This window comes from Haplochromis burtoni, unplaced genomic scaffold (genome assembly GCF_018398535.1).
Source record: "Haplochromis burtoni strain Fernald_Lab_line unplaced genomic scaffold, NCSU_Asbu1 Contig_4, whole genome shotgun sequence".
Lineage (NCBI taxonomy): Eukaryota > Metazoa > Chordata > Actinopteri > Cichliformes > Cichlidae > Haplochromis > Haplochromis burtoni.
The window spans coordinates 750,803-772,630 of NW_024582365.1; the positions used below are offsets into that span (position 1 = coordinate 750,803).

The 21,828-nt window shown below is 40.0% G+C and overlaps 1 protein-coding gene across 8 annotated transcripts in view; it reads left to right on the forward strand.

Moving 5' to 3' along the window:
• The window catches only part of diaph2 (diaphanous-related formin 2), a 353,656-nt gene that overhangs the window by 297,617 nt on the left and 34,211 nt on the right, over nt 1-21,828 (forward strand). For 6 of the 8 annotated variants that reach the window (XM_014333843.2, XM_014333847.2, XM_014333851.2 and 3 more), the window contains 2 exons: nt 9,959-10,051; nt 11,873-11,938. In XM_014333843.2, the coding sequence (XP_014189329.1) occupies nt 9,959-10,051; nt 11,873-11,938 (159 nt within the window). The remainder of the gene's footprint in view (nt 1-9,958; nt 10,052-11,872; nt 11,939-21,828) is intronic. The other 2 variants (XM_014333845.2, XM_014333853.2) reach the window with 2 other exon arrangements.

Here is a 21,828-nt window from a genome sequence, read left to right on the forward strand (position 1 = left end):
CCCCCCCCCGAAAAATCCCATTTCCTAGTTGATAAAACTTGCGATTATGCTCTCTCTACGTTCAGTGACACACACACTTCGTCAACAAGCGTGATTGATAGATGAGACAAGCGCTGAACACGTTTTCTTTGTGAAGTATTAGAAATCCTAACGTAGGAAATTGCTTATGAAATCATTACCCAGTCACCCCATTTGTTTTAATTTGCTCTAAGTGGATTTCCATATTCTCTTCAACTGACCAGATGTTCAGCATTCACTAAATCACTTTACTTCACTGGAAATAACTGTTGAACACTGTAGAATAAATCCAAACTAATGGTTCTGTCTAAAACACGAGAAGATGGCTCAGCGCAGCAGGATATTTTTTATTGCAGCATATGAAACAATGTCACAAACAGCATGCTGAGTGTGTCAAGTGCCCAAGCATGGTAGAGCATCTGGACTTTACTTCTCTAAGGCATTTGTGAAGAGTAGCAGACCCCTTTGGCTGCTTGCTCGGCTGGCATCTCTGAGGTCAGTGCCCCCGTCTGGGGCAAGTGTCTGAACCCACATGTCAACTGTATACCCCAGTCAAATTCACTAAGCTTTGAACGGAGCCGGGAAGCACACATGCTTCTTTGAGCCCAATTCAGCTTGGCATAAGGCACATAAAAGGAAATAAACACGCAACCAGAAAAAAGTAATAAGTCAAACATTTTATTTAGTCCATGAGAAATTTGTTTTCTTTTTTTTGTCTATTTTTCTCAGAAAAAGATACAAAACCAAACCTAATCTAGGTTCTGTGTAAACGTTCCCTTCACGACGTGAACATCTAAAAATAACTGTCAACCTGAAGAATATAAAGCTTTAAAGCATACTGGTTATAACTTTCGAAGTTCACATTACCTTTTATGAGTGTACCAACTGCCTGCTAACTCAGTTGGAAACACAATGAAATGTTATCCAACTTTATTACTTTACTAATTGCGGATCTCAAAAGAAAAATATTTGAATGGAAAACTATATTTCAGTAAAATCAGTTCTTGTAATTGTACTACAGGGTATTACTAAACGCAGTGGCTGCACAGATGCTGTTTTTATGATTACGTTTTACTTGCAAAGGGATCATTGTTTTAGAGACAGAATTAGAGCCCACCCAGCGTCAGTCCATTGCAACAGCTGGAAGACACACTGACAGAATGTGGATCCATACATTTGGTCGCTCACTGGGATTTTTACAGCAGATAAATATGTTTAGGCAAAATGTTTGTGTTTGGGATGACACATAGTGTATTCACCTTCATATTTTTTCACAAAACATCTGGTTGAGGTTGACTATGTGACATTTTCTCTCAGTGTCTTTAAAAATCCCAGAGCCAAGCTTCAAACCAACAGACATTAAGCAACATTTCCAATAATTCAAGGCCTGCTGTGTAAAATATCGTTTGTTGTTCATTTTAATGTAATTGTAATTATGGAATTATTACGTGTTTTTTATTCTACAGTTTCTATTTATCCAACCTCATTATCTTGTATATAAGGAGTATATGCAATGTATATAAGATAAATTAGACACAGTGTAACATTTAAACGTGCAATCAAGATGACATACATGTAACTTTACACATACATTAGAATGTATTGGAATGTGAATCAAATTTGCCCTCTTATGAACATGTTGTCATAATAGTGCTTTTTAAGTTATTTCTTTTTTTTTTTTTTTAGCAAAGAATTTATTTTTCTGAAAAGCAAGTGTCAATTATTGTGGCATGCTAAATTAAAATTACATATTTCTCTGCAGCTGGCTGGCTGGTTGTGGCCGGCAGAGCCCTGTCAGGAATGACAGCAGTAGAGATGCAGATTGATGGTTTCGTGTGACACTGACAGCTGCCGGTAGGCCAGTGCATACTTGCTTTGCAGCCATGCCAGCCAGGTGATCATAGTCAGGGATTGACAAGCGGCAGTGGGTTGGACAGGTTGGCTGTCTAGGTATGCATGTGGCTCCACAGCACAGCAGACATGGCAAACAATATTACCAGGGGAGATAGCTTATAGAGACACGGAGGTCAAAACCCAGGGGGAAAATATATATACTTCTGAGACATATTCTCTCTTTTCCTCACCTTAGCTTAGAAAACGAAGCCAGTTTTAGAGCACTGAAACTGACCTTCTTGTTTGATATATAATATGACGAACAAGGATAGACCTTTCAGAATTCAACAGTGATATATAAAACCTGTTTTTCCACAAACAAATAATATCTTCGAAAGACCAGCCATGCCTTCCTGGTCTAGTTATAGATTTGTGATTTGTGATGACTTATGAAAATGAAATCTCTTTCTACATTTGCATGTGGATGTAAGTGCAGTGTAATGCCAAACTTTGAACAAATTGTTTTTTCTTTGTCCTTGCATGTAAGCTGTCTCAATTTAGAGTGCAAAAAGTGCAAGCCATCATCTGAAACTTCTGCATATGGACCGGGGAATTCTGCTATTACCCTGAAAGACAGGAACAAGGGCACCAGGATTATCTGCTGTCATAGACCTATTCTAATAAATTACAGCATGTTAGATTGTGCTGTATCTCCAGTAAGAATCGGGGTCTGCCTCAAGGAGATGATGGCACAGAGATTATAGAGGACTGCGTTTCAGTGCTCTTGGCCCAAACAGAATAAACTGAAATATGTAGGGAAAAAAGGCATGCAAGGATTAAATACACTTTGTTGAAAAATGCCATTTTGCAAATGAAAGTAATACAATAAAATAGTCATCCACTAAATTCCCCGATTTTGATATTTCCAGTACATCTCTAAAATTAAACGTCAGCATATTAAAGTGACCCTCATGCTTTATGGGGAAGCTTTTAGTATTTCATGATAAATACCCCACTCATTAGCAATTAAAGGCAGCAAGGGAATCGTTTTTATCTGCATTTTGCATCACTTTTTCAAGGTGAACTGGTGTTTTTTCTGATATTCTTTAGTATTAGGAGAAATGCAAACAAAAACAAAAAGTGTGTTATTTATGTAATTTTAGGAAGCTCATCTCTAATCGCTGTCATTTCTGACTTTGTTTCCTTCTGTACGGATGGAACATTGCTTCTTGCAGTATTCGCTCTCCCATTGCTTTCAGAAATATTCTTCTTCTGCTTGGTGAAATCAGCTCCGGCACAGTTGAATCTCATTAATTTGTGGGTGGTTCAAGTGTCTGATCATTTCCCCTCCCAGATCTGGACCTCACCAGTCACTTTACAGTCAATCAAACCTAATTACCCTCACTACAAAGACCGTCAAATCCATTTAGCTTCCCCAGGCAGCACCGCCTTTCACTGATGTGAACAGCCCATGTGGGGTTTGGTTCAGATGTTATCTTGATCTGGATTCCAAAACTGCATCCACTATCCAAATATGCCACTCACCAAAAATAAAGACTCTACTCTGTGCAGGATGGATGAAATCCACAATCTTTAGAGCAGCTGAGTATTCTTCCACTGGCTATTTGGCAATGCATTAATCTTACCTGATCTTTTAACTGACCCTGGTTTTTCGGGGCGAGGTTTTTATAAACACATATGTACTTTTTTACCATTCAGGCAAGATTCCATTGATTGTACTTTACGTTAGAAACTGCCATCAGAACCTGTCATGTTGATGTAGCACCAATATTTTAGATTTCTTGTCCATGTTTCCGAAAAGCACAGTCAAAGTCGGCATTGTTCACTTGTTTATGTTTTAGAGATTTGAGGTTTAAACCAAACCGCATTACACCTCCTCCATCATTGCTGCAGGTAGCATTGCACAATAAAACACCATTCCCTCTCAAGGACCCAGCCTTGAGACACTAAAATGTTAAGCCAAAAATCTTTGCATGGACTTTTTCACAAGCACTATGCCAGCTGAATGTTTGTAAAGACAATGACCTGAGTTATATGCACTGCGGCTTTTCACAATAGCTAAACAGCAGCTTTTTGCTGTGATAGCTGATGAGTAGACAATGACACAAGAAAAGTGTTGCATGAGGTGAAACAGAAACAGTACTGAAGATAAACTTGTCCCCACCAAGACCACAGAGTGGGATCACTTAACAGGGAAAGTTTGGTTTATAGAAGACACCATTAAAGTATGTATAGACCTTATTGTATATGGCCTGCTGCGAGGTCACTTCAAAAGATTCATGTGGGTCAGTCACTACCATAATGTTGTTAAATTAAGCAGAACCTCATTAATGGAAAAAGGGCAATAGTGGTCTTCTCTGATGTGAGGACAGGCATGGCCCTGCTGGCACCCTGACACGATGACCCCATGTGGCTCATCTAAACTGTGTCATCTTAACATCTGTCAGTGCTGGGTTGGAGCTGTTGTTTGTGTGTTGGTGTTACTGGCCAAACTAGCCAAAAGCAATGGATAGATGGTGATAGCAGTATGCTAACTTGGGTGGCCTGCAGGCAGTAGAAGCAAATGATAGCAGAGGAAACAGAGTGTGGTGATGACTATGTTGAAAGCATTTCTCTTCCCCCCTTCCCATTTCCCAGTGTCCCCTCCCTACTGTTTCTCACTCGGGGCCTAGCAGCATCCATCCAGATGGAGGGTTTATTTTTGTTTTTGTTTGTTTACTTATTCATGCATCCAGCTATTCGGGGCATCGCTAGGGCTTTCGTTCCACCACAGAATGCAAATCGCCACGGCGGCTAATCCACTTTCATCTCTCCCTTGTCGACATCCAACTTCTTTGCACGTTTCCTCCAGTCTCTCGTAGTCAGGGCAGTCATCCTTTCAGTGTGTGAGATCAAGCCTGCAGTGACCAGGCCAGCCTACCAATATTTCTCTGTACTTTATGCATGTCAGCACAATGCACCGTTCACCTTCCACCCACCTTTAGTAACTGCGAGACGTTTTTCTGGATCTGAGTGTCTTCCTTCCTTACTTTCCTCTGACCCTGGCGCCAAACAGGACCTCACAGCACAAGTTAAGTAGTAGCAAGGCCGGCATTCCTTCTGGAATGGAGAGTTGTGGGAGCATCCCTAATTGAGTTAGAGAGGACATGAGTGGCTTTGCTCATTTAGTTGTTACAGTAAAACAGTCCAGACCAATCAGCAGGCAAATTTTTCTTTTGCCGGTTCAATTCCCATTCGTCCTCCTTTCTTTTTTCATTCTTCATTCAAGTGGAACTAGGAAGCTTGCACACACTTATTAAAGACTACGGCCATTCTGAAAAGTTTCTCAGATTATTGTGCCAAAGCTTTCGTCACGGGCAGCGATACTGCAGGGATATGGTAACAAAAAAGGGTCAAAACAAAAAGAAAGGCATCTAACAGGTGCACGATTCCTCTCCTTTGGGCGTTTGTGTTCTCTGCGGCAGTAATGCTCTTTGTCTGCCCTCTGCTGTGGCAGGAGGGCAGGTGGGTGAGTAGAAGGGGTTACTGTGCTCAAAGCTAGCTAGTTAGAGAGCAGGCAGCAGGGCAGTGAGAGGAAGGGGGTGTTGAGTAATGCAGGTGGTTTCTGGCCGAGCCTGAATTCAGGTGTGAAAATAACACAAAACCAGGTGCATGCAAGTGAGACTGGAGAGATGAGATGAGATTAAAAGAAAGTGTGGTTGTTGCCTCTCCACCTGGCCATAAAGCAGAAACCCACCCCCCTCCACCGAGGCTTTTGTTTCACGGCTAATGGTCCAGGTTAATTGCACAGGTGACTTTCTGTGGGGGAACAGATGGGCTCAAATGTGTTCAAAAACAATCCCAGCAAGCAGAAAACAACTAAGAAGGAGTTGTTCCTCTCCTCTTTATTCTTCCTTTCCCTTCTAATCTTGTCTACTAAAGTCATGAAGGGTGACTGCAGTGAGGTTAAACTCTCACTGTGTTCTTCTCTCACAGTGGGTTCAATTCATCAAGCACAAGGCCGGTAAGCTCTCATTAGATCTCATTACAGTGCAAATGAGCCTCAGGAATTTGCTAGTGGAAGGATAGTAGTGGATAATAGACAGCTCTCCTATGCCTTATGTTGAGAGACTTGATTAGAGCAAAGTATTTTAAGTGAATAGAAATTTAGAGGATAGTGGAAAAAAAATACGATTGATTGAAATACAGAAATAGCTTTTTTTGTTTTTGCTGACCAACCTGTCGTACTGGTGCATACGGGATATCATAATTTGCCATTATATCAGAAATCCATACTTGAGGCCAGAAGCTTTTTAGGATTCTAAGAATTATTTGTCTCTTTCCCCTCAATGAATCATGAAGGCAGCATGTGAGCCATCAGAAATTGATTTCTCAATTGATCCACTGTGGTTTTTCTCCCCAGAAATAAAACATGCAGGGGGTGACAGAAAGCAAATTGAATTTATGAACAGGCATTGTTGACACTCCGGTGTAATTATAGCAGTGCCATGCCTTTGGTGCATGGTACATGTTTCTCTTTCTCTTTTTTGTTTCGAATAATTATGCTTCGTCACATTTTCAAGGTGACAGCTGTTCTTTTACATTGCAGTGCATATTTTGAGTGTTGTAGATGACTGATTCTAATTGGCCTAAGTTAAAAATAGATGTTTTTTTGTTTAGTTCGTGTACATTATGTAAGCTTTTTAGTTCTAATTGGTCATTGACTGACAAGTGTTCTGAAGGAGGCGTCAGTGATACACTGGATTTCTGCAAAACTTGCAAGAACCATATCTCAGTTAATTCATCATGAGCATCCTTTCTCCCTCTTCCTACCTTTACATTCCTCATGCTGCTTTTGTTAGTAGAACATATACTTGCTTGTGGCTATACTAATCTGCAATAAACATATTTATTTAGCTACTAAACAAATGTGAAACAGGAATTTGTATCACATGAAATGTGAGTCCAGGCTGCAGTGTATGTTTTAGAAGTGATTAAAAGTAAAAAAAAAAAACCTAGCCACAAAGTTTTGAAGAAGGCTTTCACACCCTCGTGTCTTGCCTTGCTCCACTAGTCCATGTCAATAATCCCACCCCACCTCTTTACTTTGGATCCCAGTGCTGCCTTCTGTGGGTGGACTTTGACTGTGTGTTCTTCCTGATCCTTCTTAATTCTTTCATTTGTTATCTTATGCTTACATAATAGTACATAATCAAGGATACGCTTGCAGTATCTCTGCTCATCCTTTTCCTATCCCTCCCCTACCTCCCTTTACTATTATCAAAGCTAAAGTGCCCCTGGGATTGGTGAATGATACTTTTCTTACTGAAGGTACTTTTTTCTTAGTGAAATAATAATCTTACAAGTTTAGTTTTTATCCCAATCCTTCTGACACCGCATTGCTCTTTCTATCCCTCCTAATTATAAAATGTGATAGTGCTGCTTGTAAATATAAGAGCCAATCCCTAGAACTCAGTTACAGTTGGCTCAGCTTCTGGGGCCAGCTACTACCTGATATCCAGGTAAAGTGAGGTAAGCAGGATCAAAGAAAATAAATGGAAACAGTAGATCATCTCTATCTGGGAGGTAAAGTTTCATAGCTTTGGTTGTGATCTTAAAGATTTAACTCTTTAAGAAAATACCTAAAAGTGCAAAAGCTGCCACCATGTTCCACACTTCCAGAAGCTTTAATAAAATCATTAAGGACCTCGGGGCTGTCTGTCAAGGTGCCCGCATAGGTGTTTCATCACTGGAAGGGTTTGTCAATGTCTTGGGTCTTAGCCCATCTTAACCCATTTAGAAAGCAATTTCCTGTGAGCAGAGGGGATCTTTCCTCTTGAGAAAGATCTGTGGGCATAAAAGGTTAGCTTTTCTGTAATTCCACACCATGCAGTGTACCAGAGCTGCTAATGAGAAGCAGATGAATATTTGCCTTAGGTTTAACAGCTCAAAATAAGATGAGTGAATTGCAGGAATAAGGCAGAAATATCTGCTTAAGTGGCCAATGTTACAGTAAGCAATGGAGAAAGTTTGCTTTGAGGATTAGTGGAATAAGTGTAGTCAAATAATGTGCAGTTTTCTCCCCGAATAAATGCTTACTTTGTCTTTGCAGATTTGTAGAATATATACACCATGTGTGTGTGTTAATAAGTTCAGACAGTCTGAAGGCTCAGTTGGGAGAAGTTCTTGGTGAGGCAAAGACCTGCTCAAGTTTAAGCTTTGGACAGCTTAGGACATAGTTAATTGAACGCTGTGAAGTAACTGGGGAGAACGCTTCCCATTTTAGTCATTTTGGTTCTTTCTGTCTGCAGTCCTCTCCCTGAACCTCCGTCTTCTAGGGCTCCAAAGTCCTGGCCATTACAAATGATGAATTGTGCTACAGTTAAGCTAGAAGTAGGACGAATTGATCAAAGTGTCAGGTGCCCCCTGTGATGTTTAGGTCTCCACGAAGAAGGCAGTGAAGAAGGAGCTGTCAAAAAGTTTCTTGTACCACAGTGGTTGTAGATAAATGTTTACCTGCCACTTAACACGTTGTGTCAGACTCACAGTGTGTCCTTACTAGCCTACATAAGAACGAGTACCTAATGATCTTGGGGTTTGATATAGTTATAGAGGCTGCAAGTTGTTCAACATATTGTTCTCCAGGTCCACAGGAGATGAAACCCATGCTCCCCCTTTTTAACCGACGAGCTTGCTATCTGAGGTGTAGTGCTGCAATTTGAGATAAGCACTACTTGGCGCAGCTTTGGTTTTGTTCTGATAAAGCTGGTCTAATTAAGCTTGATTTAATCAGGATTGCTTTTAAGCACAGCACACAGTTGGAACAGATACTTTGATTTCAAAGTAGCCCTTGGGAAGAACTTGAGGAAGAAAGAGAAGGAATGAGATAGAGAGTAAAATTAGTGAGTACGACTGAAGAGATGCTTTTTTAAAATTAGCATAAGACATGCTTCTATTCTTAGTTGTACTGTCTTCTTTTACTTCCATGAATGATTGCAGGTGGGATGGTTTATTGCTGAAGGACAATAACAAGAAACATGTACAGGTCTCACTCGCTTCCTCAAATTATTTGTGTACCAATCCACGTCACTATGTTTTGTTCATAAATTCAATTTGCCTGAGTGTTGTGTACACACAAATAACGAAAGATTGATCATCCTAGGAGTTGGAAAAGTACCAGTTGTCTCCACTTATTTTTGAACATTTCCCTTCATCTGAGCGCAGTGCAGAAATAAGATGCCTGGACCCTGATGGTAAACACTGGGAAAGAGCTAGTTCACTCATATGCGCAAAGGAATTGATGACCGAGTCTTCAGCTCCACAATAACTCACCCTAATGATCCTAGTTTAAAATAATGTCTGTTCTGGACCAGAAAGATAAAAATGGTGCCCCTCTGACTCATTAGTATCAGGGCGTAAAGATAGATGACCCAGATATAGAACCTAAGCCTCTTTCTGAACCCAGTTTCCATTGAGTGGTATACTGCATGTGCACAGTATGTCCACAACTACTCATAGTCTTGGCCTTGTGGACATTTTAAGTGTCTTCTACCTGTCCCGTCAGCCATCCTGGCTGCTTCCACTCCTCTTATTTCGTGGATCCACACAACAGCTGGAATGGTGGACGAGGGGAATGTTTTTCGAAGGCCAGTCCCTGTGTCATTGACTAAACAAGACAGAGCGCTCGGGTATTGAGCGACTCCACACTAAATCTTTGTAAAGAGCACTTAGCTCCCCTGCGTTAGCCACAGAAAGAATATCTGTCAATGACCATCACTGGATGCTTTCATCCTGAGGCTCCTCTAAACTCTAAACTAAACTCTTAAGTGTATCTTCCTCCTCCCCAGCTGTTTACTGAAAAAAAGGCAGGCTTCGGTGACAGGCCTCTGTCTCAATGCTGTTGCACTTGCAGGGATTGTTTATAGCTTATTCAGGAATAAAGCACTCTTTTATTGTGATATATGGTGACCTGTAGTCAGAGAGCACCCACAACACGATGCCTAAAATTAGAGTCATACAAGTGTGTCTGTAGTTATTATGCACTTTACTATGATAATGTACGAGCTGTAGCATAACATTTGTGCTTTTCTTATGTGCTTTCTCCCAGAGGGAGACGAAACCGGTGTGATGGATTCCCTGATGGAGGCTCTGCAGTCAGGGGCCGCCTTCCGTGATCGGCGAAAACGGACACCACGCAACGGTAAGACAGACTGCCGACTGACAAAATACTGTATTTAGGTGCCGTTGTGCAGTTTTTGTTGTTTCTGTCAGTTTCACTTGTCTGCAGAAAAATACTTGTCCCTTTAAGTTGGTAATAGCTTTCTTGCAACACTGCTGTCTATCATTTAAATTAAACATTTCTGTGAAAGTGCCGTTCATTCACCGCATGTACCCGTGTGCGACTGTTTCAAGGATTCATTACACAGATACGGCATTGATGCATGTAGAAACATATGTACATATAAACAGGGGGCACAGAAAAAAAAGGGAGGCATGTGTCCTGGTGTAGGTCATTAGAAATTTATTGCCCCTTTCCCATTCATGAAGCACTTAACAGTAGGGCCGAGGCTGATTTAGAGAAATCCTGGTGCTAATGTATTCCATTCTGCCATGATGAATAGGCCATGCCCAGAGGAGTACCACCTAGTAGGGGCGCAAGGGTCAATTGATATGCAAGTCAGAGCTCTGCAGAAGAGTCACAGGTGCTGCTGTCTTCACACTGGCAATCATATTAGGAAAAAAAGAAAGGAGAAAAAAAGACAGTTGCTGGAGTGGATGATTGTGCTGTAGATGTTGAAGAACAGTAAAACAGGGATATATTTTAAAGGCAGACCAGAAATTGTTTTGTTTATATCTAAAAAGTACATTTTAGGTTGTTTTCCCCAATATTTACATTTACAGACATATTTGCAAATAAACTAATATTTGGTGCATGATTTTGTAATGCTTTATGATCTACTGTAATTGAATTAGAATTATCAATAGAATATTAAATATTGTTGGGTAAGTTTCGGATCATTCTTGTAATAAAAAAGATGCAGTGAGTTCCTGTCGCATCTAGTCTCCCCTCAATCCAACATGCAAAGAAGCACTCTCCAGAAAGTCCATTTTTCTTCTGTACAGTCGATTGAAACCTCCTGCAGAGGTCATTAAATGAACAGTAAACACAACAGTGGCTGAAGTGCTTGAAAAAAACGTTAAAAGCAGAACAAACAGGAGAGCAGAACAGCTGGAGTTTGTTTTTAGCCTAACACGACCTGTAGCTGCACTTCCTCTTTCTTGCATGCATAGCATTACCTTTCAGATTATCATACAGGTTAGTTGTTGGATGAGTGCTCTACTTTAGTAGTGTCTGTCAGTGGTAGATATGAGCACCTGTCCCTGCAGTGCAAAGAGATGTCAAAATTAAAGTCATCAAAGAAAACAAAAACTGGAATCTGGAAATAGAATTTCTTTTTTCTCATACTAAATAGGTATAAAAATCAGTTTGCATTTCACTGGAGTAACACTCTACCTATGTGACCCAACATCTCTCTGATTGCCCATCATCACCAGTCCGTCACAGAGAGACTGTAGGAGACGGGGACAGCATGCTTTCTCCAGACAGAACGGCCATGGCTGAGGTTTAAAGCTACAGTAAAAAAATCGTACTATTTTTTAACTACGTTTTCCACATATAACAGACTATATAACAACAAACAAACACACCCACACTTTCTTCTTGTGTCAACAGCTATAATGCTGCTCATCATTCTATAAACAAAACCTCCTCCATTCTTTGCCTGTAACGTTTTCATGCTATATTTCTGTTTGGGGGTTTGTTGTGAGCTGGTGTCTGAATGTTTGGGCAGGTGTGTTAGCAAACCTAAAGGACTTTTTGCCAGACTATGGGAGTTCTTCTGCCAATATCTGAAATGTGTCACTTCTGATGCATCTTTGTCTGTTTCCCTTTTTCTTCATTTTTGCCTTCTCTATCTTCTTTTTTCTTTCTTTCCTTTTTCCCCCCCAAACATTGTTACAGGTGATCAAAGCCCTACCAGTCCAGCCCCGTGGTGGTCGGGTGCTAATTATGGTAACAGAACTCTAGGTGTGTGTATTTAACTATCATTTTAACCCAAATACCACCTTTGCTGCACTTTTCCTGGCTGCATACCTTACACATCCTTCCTGTTAAACACTCAAGCTGAGCTGGTCTACAACATGCAGAGTCCTGTGCTGAGCATTTAACCGAGAAAAGATTGAAACTGTCAGAGTTAGAAGAGTTGCTGTCACCAAAAACATGTTTCAAAATGAAATAAAAATCACAGGACCTGTAAGAGAATATCATTTGCAGTGTCACATCAAGTGCATAAAATATCGATATACAATGTTATTTATATTATTGTTATTTATACACCATTTTTGCACCAGCATAGGTACACATATCCCTAAGAAGTACAATACCAGCCCCAGTGTTTTTGGACATGAATTGACAAAAACCTGTATTGTGTATATTAGAAGTAGAGATTAGAACCAAGACTTGCAAACAAACTAATCTCAGATAAAATCGGCAATTTTTAAAAACAAATACAGAAAATATTCTGTCATTCATAAGAATGTAAAAGTTGGAGCACATTTTCTTACTAGAATTAGTATTGTGTGATAAAAGGATCACATTAAACCATGCAAGAGTAGAGTAGAAAATTGAACTGGACATTAATGATTTTAATGCTGGGTGACAGCGTGAATCTTACGCTCTGTCTTCAGAATCCATATGTAATTAAATGACTTAGCCTTGCATTAGCACCTCGATCCTTAATGCACCTCGTAAGATTAATGCAACCCCTAAAAGTGGCCGCACTACTCGAAGGAAGTTGTCTCAGCACAGTTCCTGTCTTATGGAGCAGCTACAGTTGTCATCTAATTTCTGTGCTCTTCCTAAAAGCCTGTTGTCACAGCATGATAGCACTTCCTGTCTTCTAGTGATGTTGAGCCAATATTCTGATGGAGAGGTCTGTGGACCTCAGTGCTTTGGTCACTCACAAGGTTTTTGTGTATTACACCTACTTTTTCCCTGTATGTTTGGTAAATGTCAGGCTGATGCGCAGTAGCTCACAGTGTCCTTCTAAAGGATTCTTGCTTTTTATGCTCTGCAGGCTCCCTGTATTTTTGTTGTTATTGCTGCATGTCCAAGAACCTGATACTGTGCTTGTGGATGTATCTTAAAGGTGTCATGTTGCACTTTTTGTATGCTGGTTTGTTTGTTTTTTGTTCTTTAATCACACATATCCAACAGTTATTTTGATATAACCTCTAAGTGGACATCTAAAGAGGTGAAAAAGTTTATATATGCCAAGTTAACACTTGATGTTTTTAATGATCGTTAAACTCTTATATGGGAACAACCTAATGGTTATATTTAAGGTGTGAAAAGACCCTATTACGTAAAGTTAGGCTGGGCTCTGTGCACAACAACAGCTGTGAATGTGTTTAAACCCTGCTGTCCAGAGTGGAAGTACAGATTGGTAATACTAGAGCTCTCATATTAGCGCCACTATGTCTAATACTCCCAAGAACATTTGGTTGACAAAGGTTTTATTTGTTTCTGTGTTGCATGAATTGATTTGGTATTGTTGAGTTTCTACAAGCCTGGCAGGGTTGTAGAAACCTAACCTTGTTCATTTTATTGTGAAAGCCACTTGGCCATGCCTGTGGTACTGAATAATGATGTTGTCACAAGCATGCCCCATATGAGTAATTTCTTTAAAGTATATTAGAGTCTTGTTTATGACAGAGGGTCAGAAGAAGGATGAGAGTGGCACATTGTAGCTTCATCAATGCTACTGTACAAGCATTGTGCTGAACTTCCTCTATAAACATAGAAGTCAGTATAAAAGCACTTGTGAAAGTATTTTCCCTGTAACTAAATGTTTTTGCTGGAGTGATGCAGTGGTTTGAAGCGGTAAAATAGTCACCTTTTTTTCGTTGATGAATGCAGAGATGTCAGCGTACAGTCTGACTTACAGTGAAAGCTTCATGAATATCATCCTTGGTCACTAACGCTTATGAAAAAATAAAGTGTTGCTAAAACTGACCGTGTTTGGACTTTCAAAAGCAAAGAATTTTCACTAAAACCACCACCACAACTCTTAACATCAATTATATGATTTGCCAAATTTGAAAGGAACTTCATTGTGGGATAAACCTTCACTGGGGACATCCATCTTAACTACTACTTCCTGCAAATACCAAAGGTGAAACTTCTGACACCACTGCACAATATGAAATAATATGTGACCAGTGAGATCACATAATTGCAAAACTAGATACTGCCCATCTTTATTTAAAACTGTTTTGTTCGCCTTGATTAACCTCCTGTTAATTTCATATTTTGTGCCCATAAATTGTTTTCTTATTTTTGGGAAGTAACCAGGATGACACTTTTCTTTATGATGGATTTTGCGTCATTACGATAAATCCCAGCACTGTGAAACTACTAGAATGCATTGTTTACTGACAGCTCCCTGTCTATTTATATGAAGCCCCATCCTGGTTTGATAAACTGCCGTGTGGAGTCTCTTCTCTGAGGTGATAAGAGGGGAACATTTCTTTCTAAATGTAATCAGTTGCTATGCAAAACAAGGATACCTTGTCTCATCCAATGAAAGAGGACAATGTGTCCATATTGTGTAACAACGTGTCTGCTTGTCTTTGGGTTGCTATTTCAGCATGTAAGGTGGGGAACTGGTGGTGTTTTTGTTTGTTTGTTTTACGTACTACAATATTTTTGCAGTACGTCAAGAATAGCAACATATTCTTCGGGTCAGTGAAGCAGTATTATTTGTGTACTATGTTTATGTGTAAATGCGGTTTCTGTCTGGCTCAGGGATGACAATCCAGTCCCTGAATTTTCTGTTAGAAAAGGTTCTCAGAACAGTTATAGCAGACATTGTGGCAAATCTATTCAATCCTGCTTGTCATGTCTGTTGTAATCTCATGCTTTAAAGCTTGATTAACCTCCTGTCATCCTTAAGCGAGCAGTGTGTGTGAGAGAGACTCCGTTAGTCATACAAGAATCTTCACTTGCGTTGAAAGGAGTTCATTTAAACCCAGCATGCTGTTCTTTGTCGTCCTTTAGGCTAAACCATACTTCAGCAGACTACCTCAAGTGTCAGGCTGAGCACAATTCTTGCCGCCGTCAGTCTTAATTACACCCAATTCCAGAAGCATTTCCTATTTCCTTGTCTCCACTTTGTGTAAGATGGAAAATCTAACCCGCGAGGCCATACTCATGTGTTATGCAATTACACCAGCCATTCCTAATTCAACACACAGAAAGTGGATGGATTGATGGAGACCAGGGAAACAATGTTGCTGTTTTGGAGTTCAGGCTCATTTCAGGAAGTTAATTTCTGAAGGTTGCTTTTCCTTTTTGGGGTGTATTGTAGCTTTTGTTTTTCCTTTTGCTGTAGTGTAATTTAAAATTAAGTTTTACTAAAAAGATATAAGTTACCATACACCTTTTTTATCTCTTATTCCCTTTCTTGTGAGACAGTTACCTGGGAATCTGGCAGGAGATTGGTGGGTAGAGAGCAGGAGCCTCTCATACATCCTGGCTCATCGATTTTCGGTCAGGGATGAAAGCCACAGACTCAGTAGGTCTTTCATACTGGGGGGCATCCCAAAAGACACATCAATCAGATTTCAAAGAGATCCAAGCCCATCTTATTTATTTACCACCTTTTCAATGTCATTACAATCCCAAACCACGGCCTCTCTCCTTTCCTTTGTCTGCCCAAGTCTCCGGCTTCACCTTCACAGGTCAGTCCATCAAAAGTTCCCTCCTCTGTTCTGTCAAGTAAGTCTCTTAAGGACTTACTTGACAGAACAGAGAATGATCATCTTATTTCCATTAAGAAACAGAGATGCAATGATATAAAGCTCGTCGGAGTTACGGAATTTCAGCCTAACAGTCTAATCCCTCGAAGCCCAGCAGTTAATTCAGCTGGCCAGGCCAGAGAGTGAGCTCCTTGTATGTTTAATGAAGATTAAATTATCTATTTTCTCTCATGAAATTTTTATGGCAGAAAGTGGATGAATCTGCAAAAAGGAAGGCAAATAAAAAGTCCAAAGGAAAGTGTCTTTAAGATGAGGTTGGTAAAGGATATTCCAGTTTTCATTTATTTCCAACCACCTCGTGACATAAATGATGGCTAATGCATATTACGCCTCTGTTTGTTAACCACATCACCCGTATGCAGACAATCACAGTATGTTCAGGCTGGCAGCTGTTTTCTCATCTTTCCCCTGATCTGGGAGAAAGTCAGCCATTTGTTTCTTAAATTACATCACAGGAAGTGATAGTGATCGTAATTCCCTTAGCAATTAATTTGCTCACACATATGTTGTACTCATCGTTTTATCTCTCTGTGTTGTCTCTCAACCTCTCTGGCAGTTGTTCTCCTTGGCTGTTTCACACACACACCTTCAAACATGTGTGACATATCTGATAGGGACTATTGCTGTAGGGTGCCTCTGAGTTGAGGGCTAAAGCTCTTTGCCTCCACAAGCTCCTGGCCTCCACTTTAGGGTGTTGATAGATGTTATTCATTGGGGCAGCCCTAGAGGCAATCCTAAAGGAAGTGGAGCTAACATGATTTGAGGCAAAGAGGCCCAGAAGGTGTTGGTGCCTCATACTGCAACGTGGATGGTTTAGTAGATGTGAGATATCAATAGAGCAGATGAGAGAAGAGTTCTGTGGAGACGTACGGCTTGAAATCTATCACCTGTTTCTCATAGATAAGGATATTTATCAGCAGCCAAACAGAAAAGGCAGATGGAAAGGAACTGAGGCGTGGACAGCCATTCTCGTCCTAGGACTTGGACAAAGCCATTGTCCGTCCTTTTGACCCACAGGGCATCTCTGTACACCTGATCATTTTTCACCCTCAACAGAAAACCCATCACGGAAATATAGATGAAGATTTTATGTACCATTTGAGTACCCTTGGCACATAACTGATTTGTTGCTTGACTCTGCCAAGAGAGGATGTAAAGTAAGTGAAGTGTGACATAGAGCATTTGAGAAGATAAATCAAATCTTAATAATGGCCTTCTCTTTGGACACCAGGGGTCTCTCGCCCCTGCCTCTGTTCTTAAGTACCATCTAACCCCTTTGCTGTTTGAATCACACGAAAGCTATTTGCTTGACTACAAGGTATCAACAGGGGGCTGTCCGACTGCCCTTTTGATGCCATTATCCCCTTTTACAGCTCCCTGTTTGAAAAGACTTACCTTTGGAACTTTGCTTCCGTCCCCAACGGACGTGCTTTTTCTTTCCGTTTTTTCCCTTTTCTTTTTGAAATAAAGTCAGTGATCAAGAGGCCTGAGAGCTCTTAACACTTATGTCCAGTATTGTCTTTCTTAATTAGAACAGGGTGTTGTTGAAGAGCTTCGCTCTCCTGCCTAGTGGATCATCAATGAACAACTGCAGAGGGCAAATCTGTACTAATTTATCATATTCAATAACATCCTAGAGCGTTTGCAGTGGGATGTGTGATTTCCTTGCTCACTTTCCAAATAATATTGGCTTTCAAGTATGTGGGCAGTTATGAAAGGTCACCCTAAGTGTAAATTGTCAATACTGGATCAATTTTGGAGGGCAAATGTGCTTTGGAGGCCCCGTAATGGAAAGTTTTATCTTATTTTTACCCAAGGCACATTCACACAATAAGATTGATGCCATTCATTGTTTGATGTATTCCTAATAGACCTATAAAGTTGCAGAGCTTAAAGCCAAAGGAATGCCTGTGAAAGCCAAATATAGGGATGGCAATTGGACCATCCCACAAGCTGAAAAATTGCCCTCATATAATTCCAGTGGAATCTCATCCAACCTTATGCTTAGAGCTGAGGGATGGGAAACTTGTTTCGCATGAATTAAACCTTATTTATTGTTCATTAGGCATGCAGCAGGGCCAACTGATGATCAGCTAGAGAGCAAATAATGCGCAGTGGAATAAGATCTCGTATGGTTATGGCTTCCCTTGACAATGAGACACGGTGCCAGAATCAAATGCTTCCTCCTCGCCTGTCATTTTTTTTAAAAAGTCCTTAATATGATGTGGCTATTATTAAAGCGGAAGACATAATGTCCAGACGGATGTTTGCATTTGATCTGTCAGCAACTATCTACAATCTGTCAGACAGAATGAGGTGCAGATAATGTTTTACTTTCGCATGTGAAGGCTTGATGTGGTGTTGAGTAACATGGAGGTGAAGAGTGAGTTATACGAGCAATTCCTATGAATGCAGATAAAGAGAGAATGTGTCAAAGAATGGTTAATGCTCCGTTTGACAGGACGCACCAATAAAGGTATTGCAGGGAAGAAGGATATTAAAGAAATCACATGCTCTCAGCTTGACATTGCTTTCCTGCTTTATTCTTCACATAATAGTGTTACAAGCTAAATTTAACATGTTTTTCAGTAAGGTTAATTATGTCACGCCTCGCCTTTCTGGAGTGCAAAAAGCTGTTCCATCGTTCTAACAATTAGAAGATGGCGAGTTTGATGTTCTGTATTTTTAGACAATAAAGTGTATTGGATAATTAGTTCACTTACACTTCTGTTTTCCTTCCTGTGGAATAAAACTCTGTAATCAACACTTATGTTAGTTATTTAACACACAAATAGCAAAAGCTGTTATTAAATGAAAAAACTAAACTAAACGTTTGCATCCTGAAAGCAGTAAAAAAAAAAAAAAGATGGCAAAACCAACTGAAATATAATACAGTAAGAATAAGAATAAGAGCCTTTCGTGTGTTGCAAATGAGTCGGACAAATTCTTTTTGAAACTTAACAGCACCTGTGCGTAGACCCTTCAGTTAACAGTAAGGGGTGTTTCAGAGCTGTGACAACTACAGTAACCCTGTCACACTATTAGTAGGACGTGCATACTTTCACTAACAAGGTGTTTTGCTTGCTTAAAAGGATGTATGCAGTAGACCATTTCTGGGGTGTGGTAATTGTTATACAGTGGTTAAGACACATTAAATGAAAAGTAATGGTCCTTATCATAATACTTTCTCAAGAGCAAATGCACTCAGCTGATCAGTCAGTTCCTATTTAAACGAGATAACACAAGTTAACATTAAGAGGATAAATAGCAGAGTGGGAACACAAAGTGATTGTATGTGGTAAGAGGTGTGGAGAAGATATAGAATGGATAGAGTGGGTGTACTGCGCAATGAAGGAAAAATGCTTGTAGTATGAAGTTAAAGAAAGCAAAGAGACTGAGAGAGTTAAATGACAGCACAAAGCTGAAAACGCATACCAACACAAACAAAAATGCAGTGCAATCAGCACTAATGCTTCCTACACTCAGAGAATCCCACCAGTCGAGCATGATTGTGCTTGACATGGTTCCATCACTAATGCTGACTGATGCCCATTTTCCAGGCTCTTCACATTTATTTATTTATCTGTTTATTTGTGTTAACTTTATTTATTGATGGGCCTAAAGTATATGATGGCAGACCTCCATTTGTTCATATAGGAACGTTAAGGCATTTACACATGAATGAACAGATGACTGTGAAAGGACAGAGTTCCCTTTTTTTATTTAGATTCCAGCAGCTGAAATAGCTATTCGTCTCTGGTAATGGAAAAGTGATATGCCCCATTTAGTTACTTAGCACTAATCCCAGTGGTTTAGCTGCTTCTCTATCTTTTTTCCTTCTATCGTTCATTCTTTTGACTTCTATTTGGTTAGTGTCTGATGGACGGATTTGAGTGGGGTCAAATTACTCCCTTGCCTGTGTGATTTTCTTCCACTGTATTAGTGGCAGCACTCTCAGCCACAGTGCATGCATGCAGCACATTGCTGTTGTCGTTGACCAAAAAGTACCCATGAGGGTTTTAAATGCATGCACTTTTTGAAATCACACTGTTCACATAACCTCCATTTAAAGTTGCTTCCATTTGGTTTTCCTTTTTTTTTAGTTTGTTGTCAGATTTTAATAAGACGCCCTCTGATTTGTGATCTTGATGATACAATTAAAGTGTAATGAGTGCAAATATAGTTGATGTTTATTCTCACAATGACATATTTGCTGTTGTGAGCTACTGCGAGAACACTGATGGTTAAATACCCACAGGTGTACAATTTGAAATAATTTGCTCTGAAAGCCAATATAGTTGCCCAGAGGTCTTCCAGCAGACATTTGGTCATTCTTGCAAGTATTCATGATCATTAAATTTCTAGAAAGTGCTTATTTTTATGTAGTATTTTGAGTTTTTCAAAAATAAACTTGTAAACTATAAACAGAGAATTAGCTGTTTTATAGTTGTGATAACGAGTAATAGAATTAAAGGAGAACTAAACGGGGATGGAGAAGAGTGGTCTGATTTCAGACTGAGAAAACAGATTCGATTATTAGCAGTATTAATGGGATGGAAGAGACAATAAAACAAAAATGAGCAAGTAGTGTTTTGCTATGCATCTTTTGGTTGTGTAGCAATTACGTCCCTCTAAAGACAAGAGAACTTGTCACATATTTTTACACATGACCAAAATGTTAAAAGGAGCTACCAAGCTCCCTCTTCAGCAGTGGCTGATTGGCATCTGCGTGCTTACAAAGACAAGGATCCTACCCAATTGACTCTGTGAGTTTATCTGAATTTATCCAAGGCAGTTGCTGTGCTGAGAAGGAGGGGTGGAAATAAACAAGAAGGAAACACAACAGCTTGGTATTCATGAATTCCATAAATTACAATGTTACTCCCCTAAGAGATGAGTAATATGTCAAGTTTAAAAATAGACAGTTTGCCACAGTACAGACCCTCTGCCTCCAGTAGATGAGGATTAAGCAAATACATGTTAAAGGGTAGAGTTGGAAGGGAGTGGAGTGCATATATATATAGATAGATAGATAGATATTAGTCATTGGGTTTTTCTTGTTAACTACATAACCTGTGAAGCATAGGGTCATTAGTTGAGTGCTAGTAGAGGTTGCAGAGTTTCTAGCATCTCCACCCTGAAGGCAGTGCCCACTAATAAAAGGGTGAGGCTGCACACTGCATTACCTCAACTGTTATTTTTTACTCTCCTACTCCAGATGAGCTTATTCCAGTGTCTCAGGTCACTGTTGCCCCAGGGCAGATTATGGCGGATGGGAGCTGTGATGTTCCTTAAGATTTCCGACAAGAAAAGAGTGTGTGTCTGGCCGTGTGTGTCTATACGTTTGATCTCTTTGTGTGTGTACTTTGTTTTTGGTTGGTTGTGTGTGCTTTGTGGGAATGTTCACTGAAGCTTAGCATTTCTTAGGAGGCCAGCAGTTGACCTGATTTCTGCGTCACAGGCTCGCTCCCACAGGTTCACTTTTTAAGGAAAAGTGATGTCAGTCTGAAAACTTGAACCACAAATACGTTGCCTAAATCACATGAAACACACTGTCCGAGGTGTACTGGCATCAGCATTGTATCGTACAGCTCACATACTGTGTATATAGATTAGTATAATGTCCTGGCTAAATATAGTATTATATTATTGCTATAGCATGTTAAACCACTTATGGTCCACGTTATTAAAGTCTTGTACATGGAAGGGCTCTTTTTTCACAACTGATAGCACCATTAATATGTTTACAAGGTGTCTGTCTGAGTAATTGATTTTTCTTTTGCCAATTGTCAAAGTTTTATGACCGTCAATATGGGCTGAAGAAGCTACCCTTTCATTTTTTTTACTGGTTTAGCTGCTAGAATAGATGTTTCCTGCTTATAAACCTTGAATAATTGAATAGGAGAATCGGTCAATGAGCGAGGGAGAGGCACAAGGTCTTGATGGCTTGATGGCCAAGATGACAGCTTGTGAAATAGAAAGACAGCAGACAGATTAGCCAATGCGTCATATTGTCCCACTGCTATGTGTACACTATGCTCTCTCAACTCTATTTTTGCTCTCTTACTCTTGCTGTTCCTCTTTCTTAGCCCATTACAC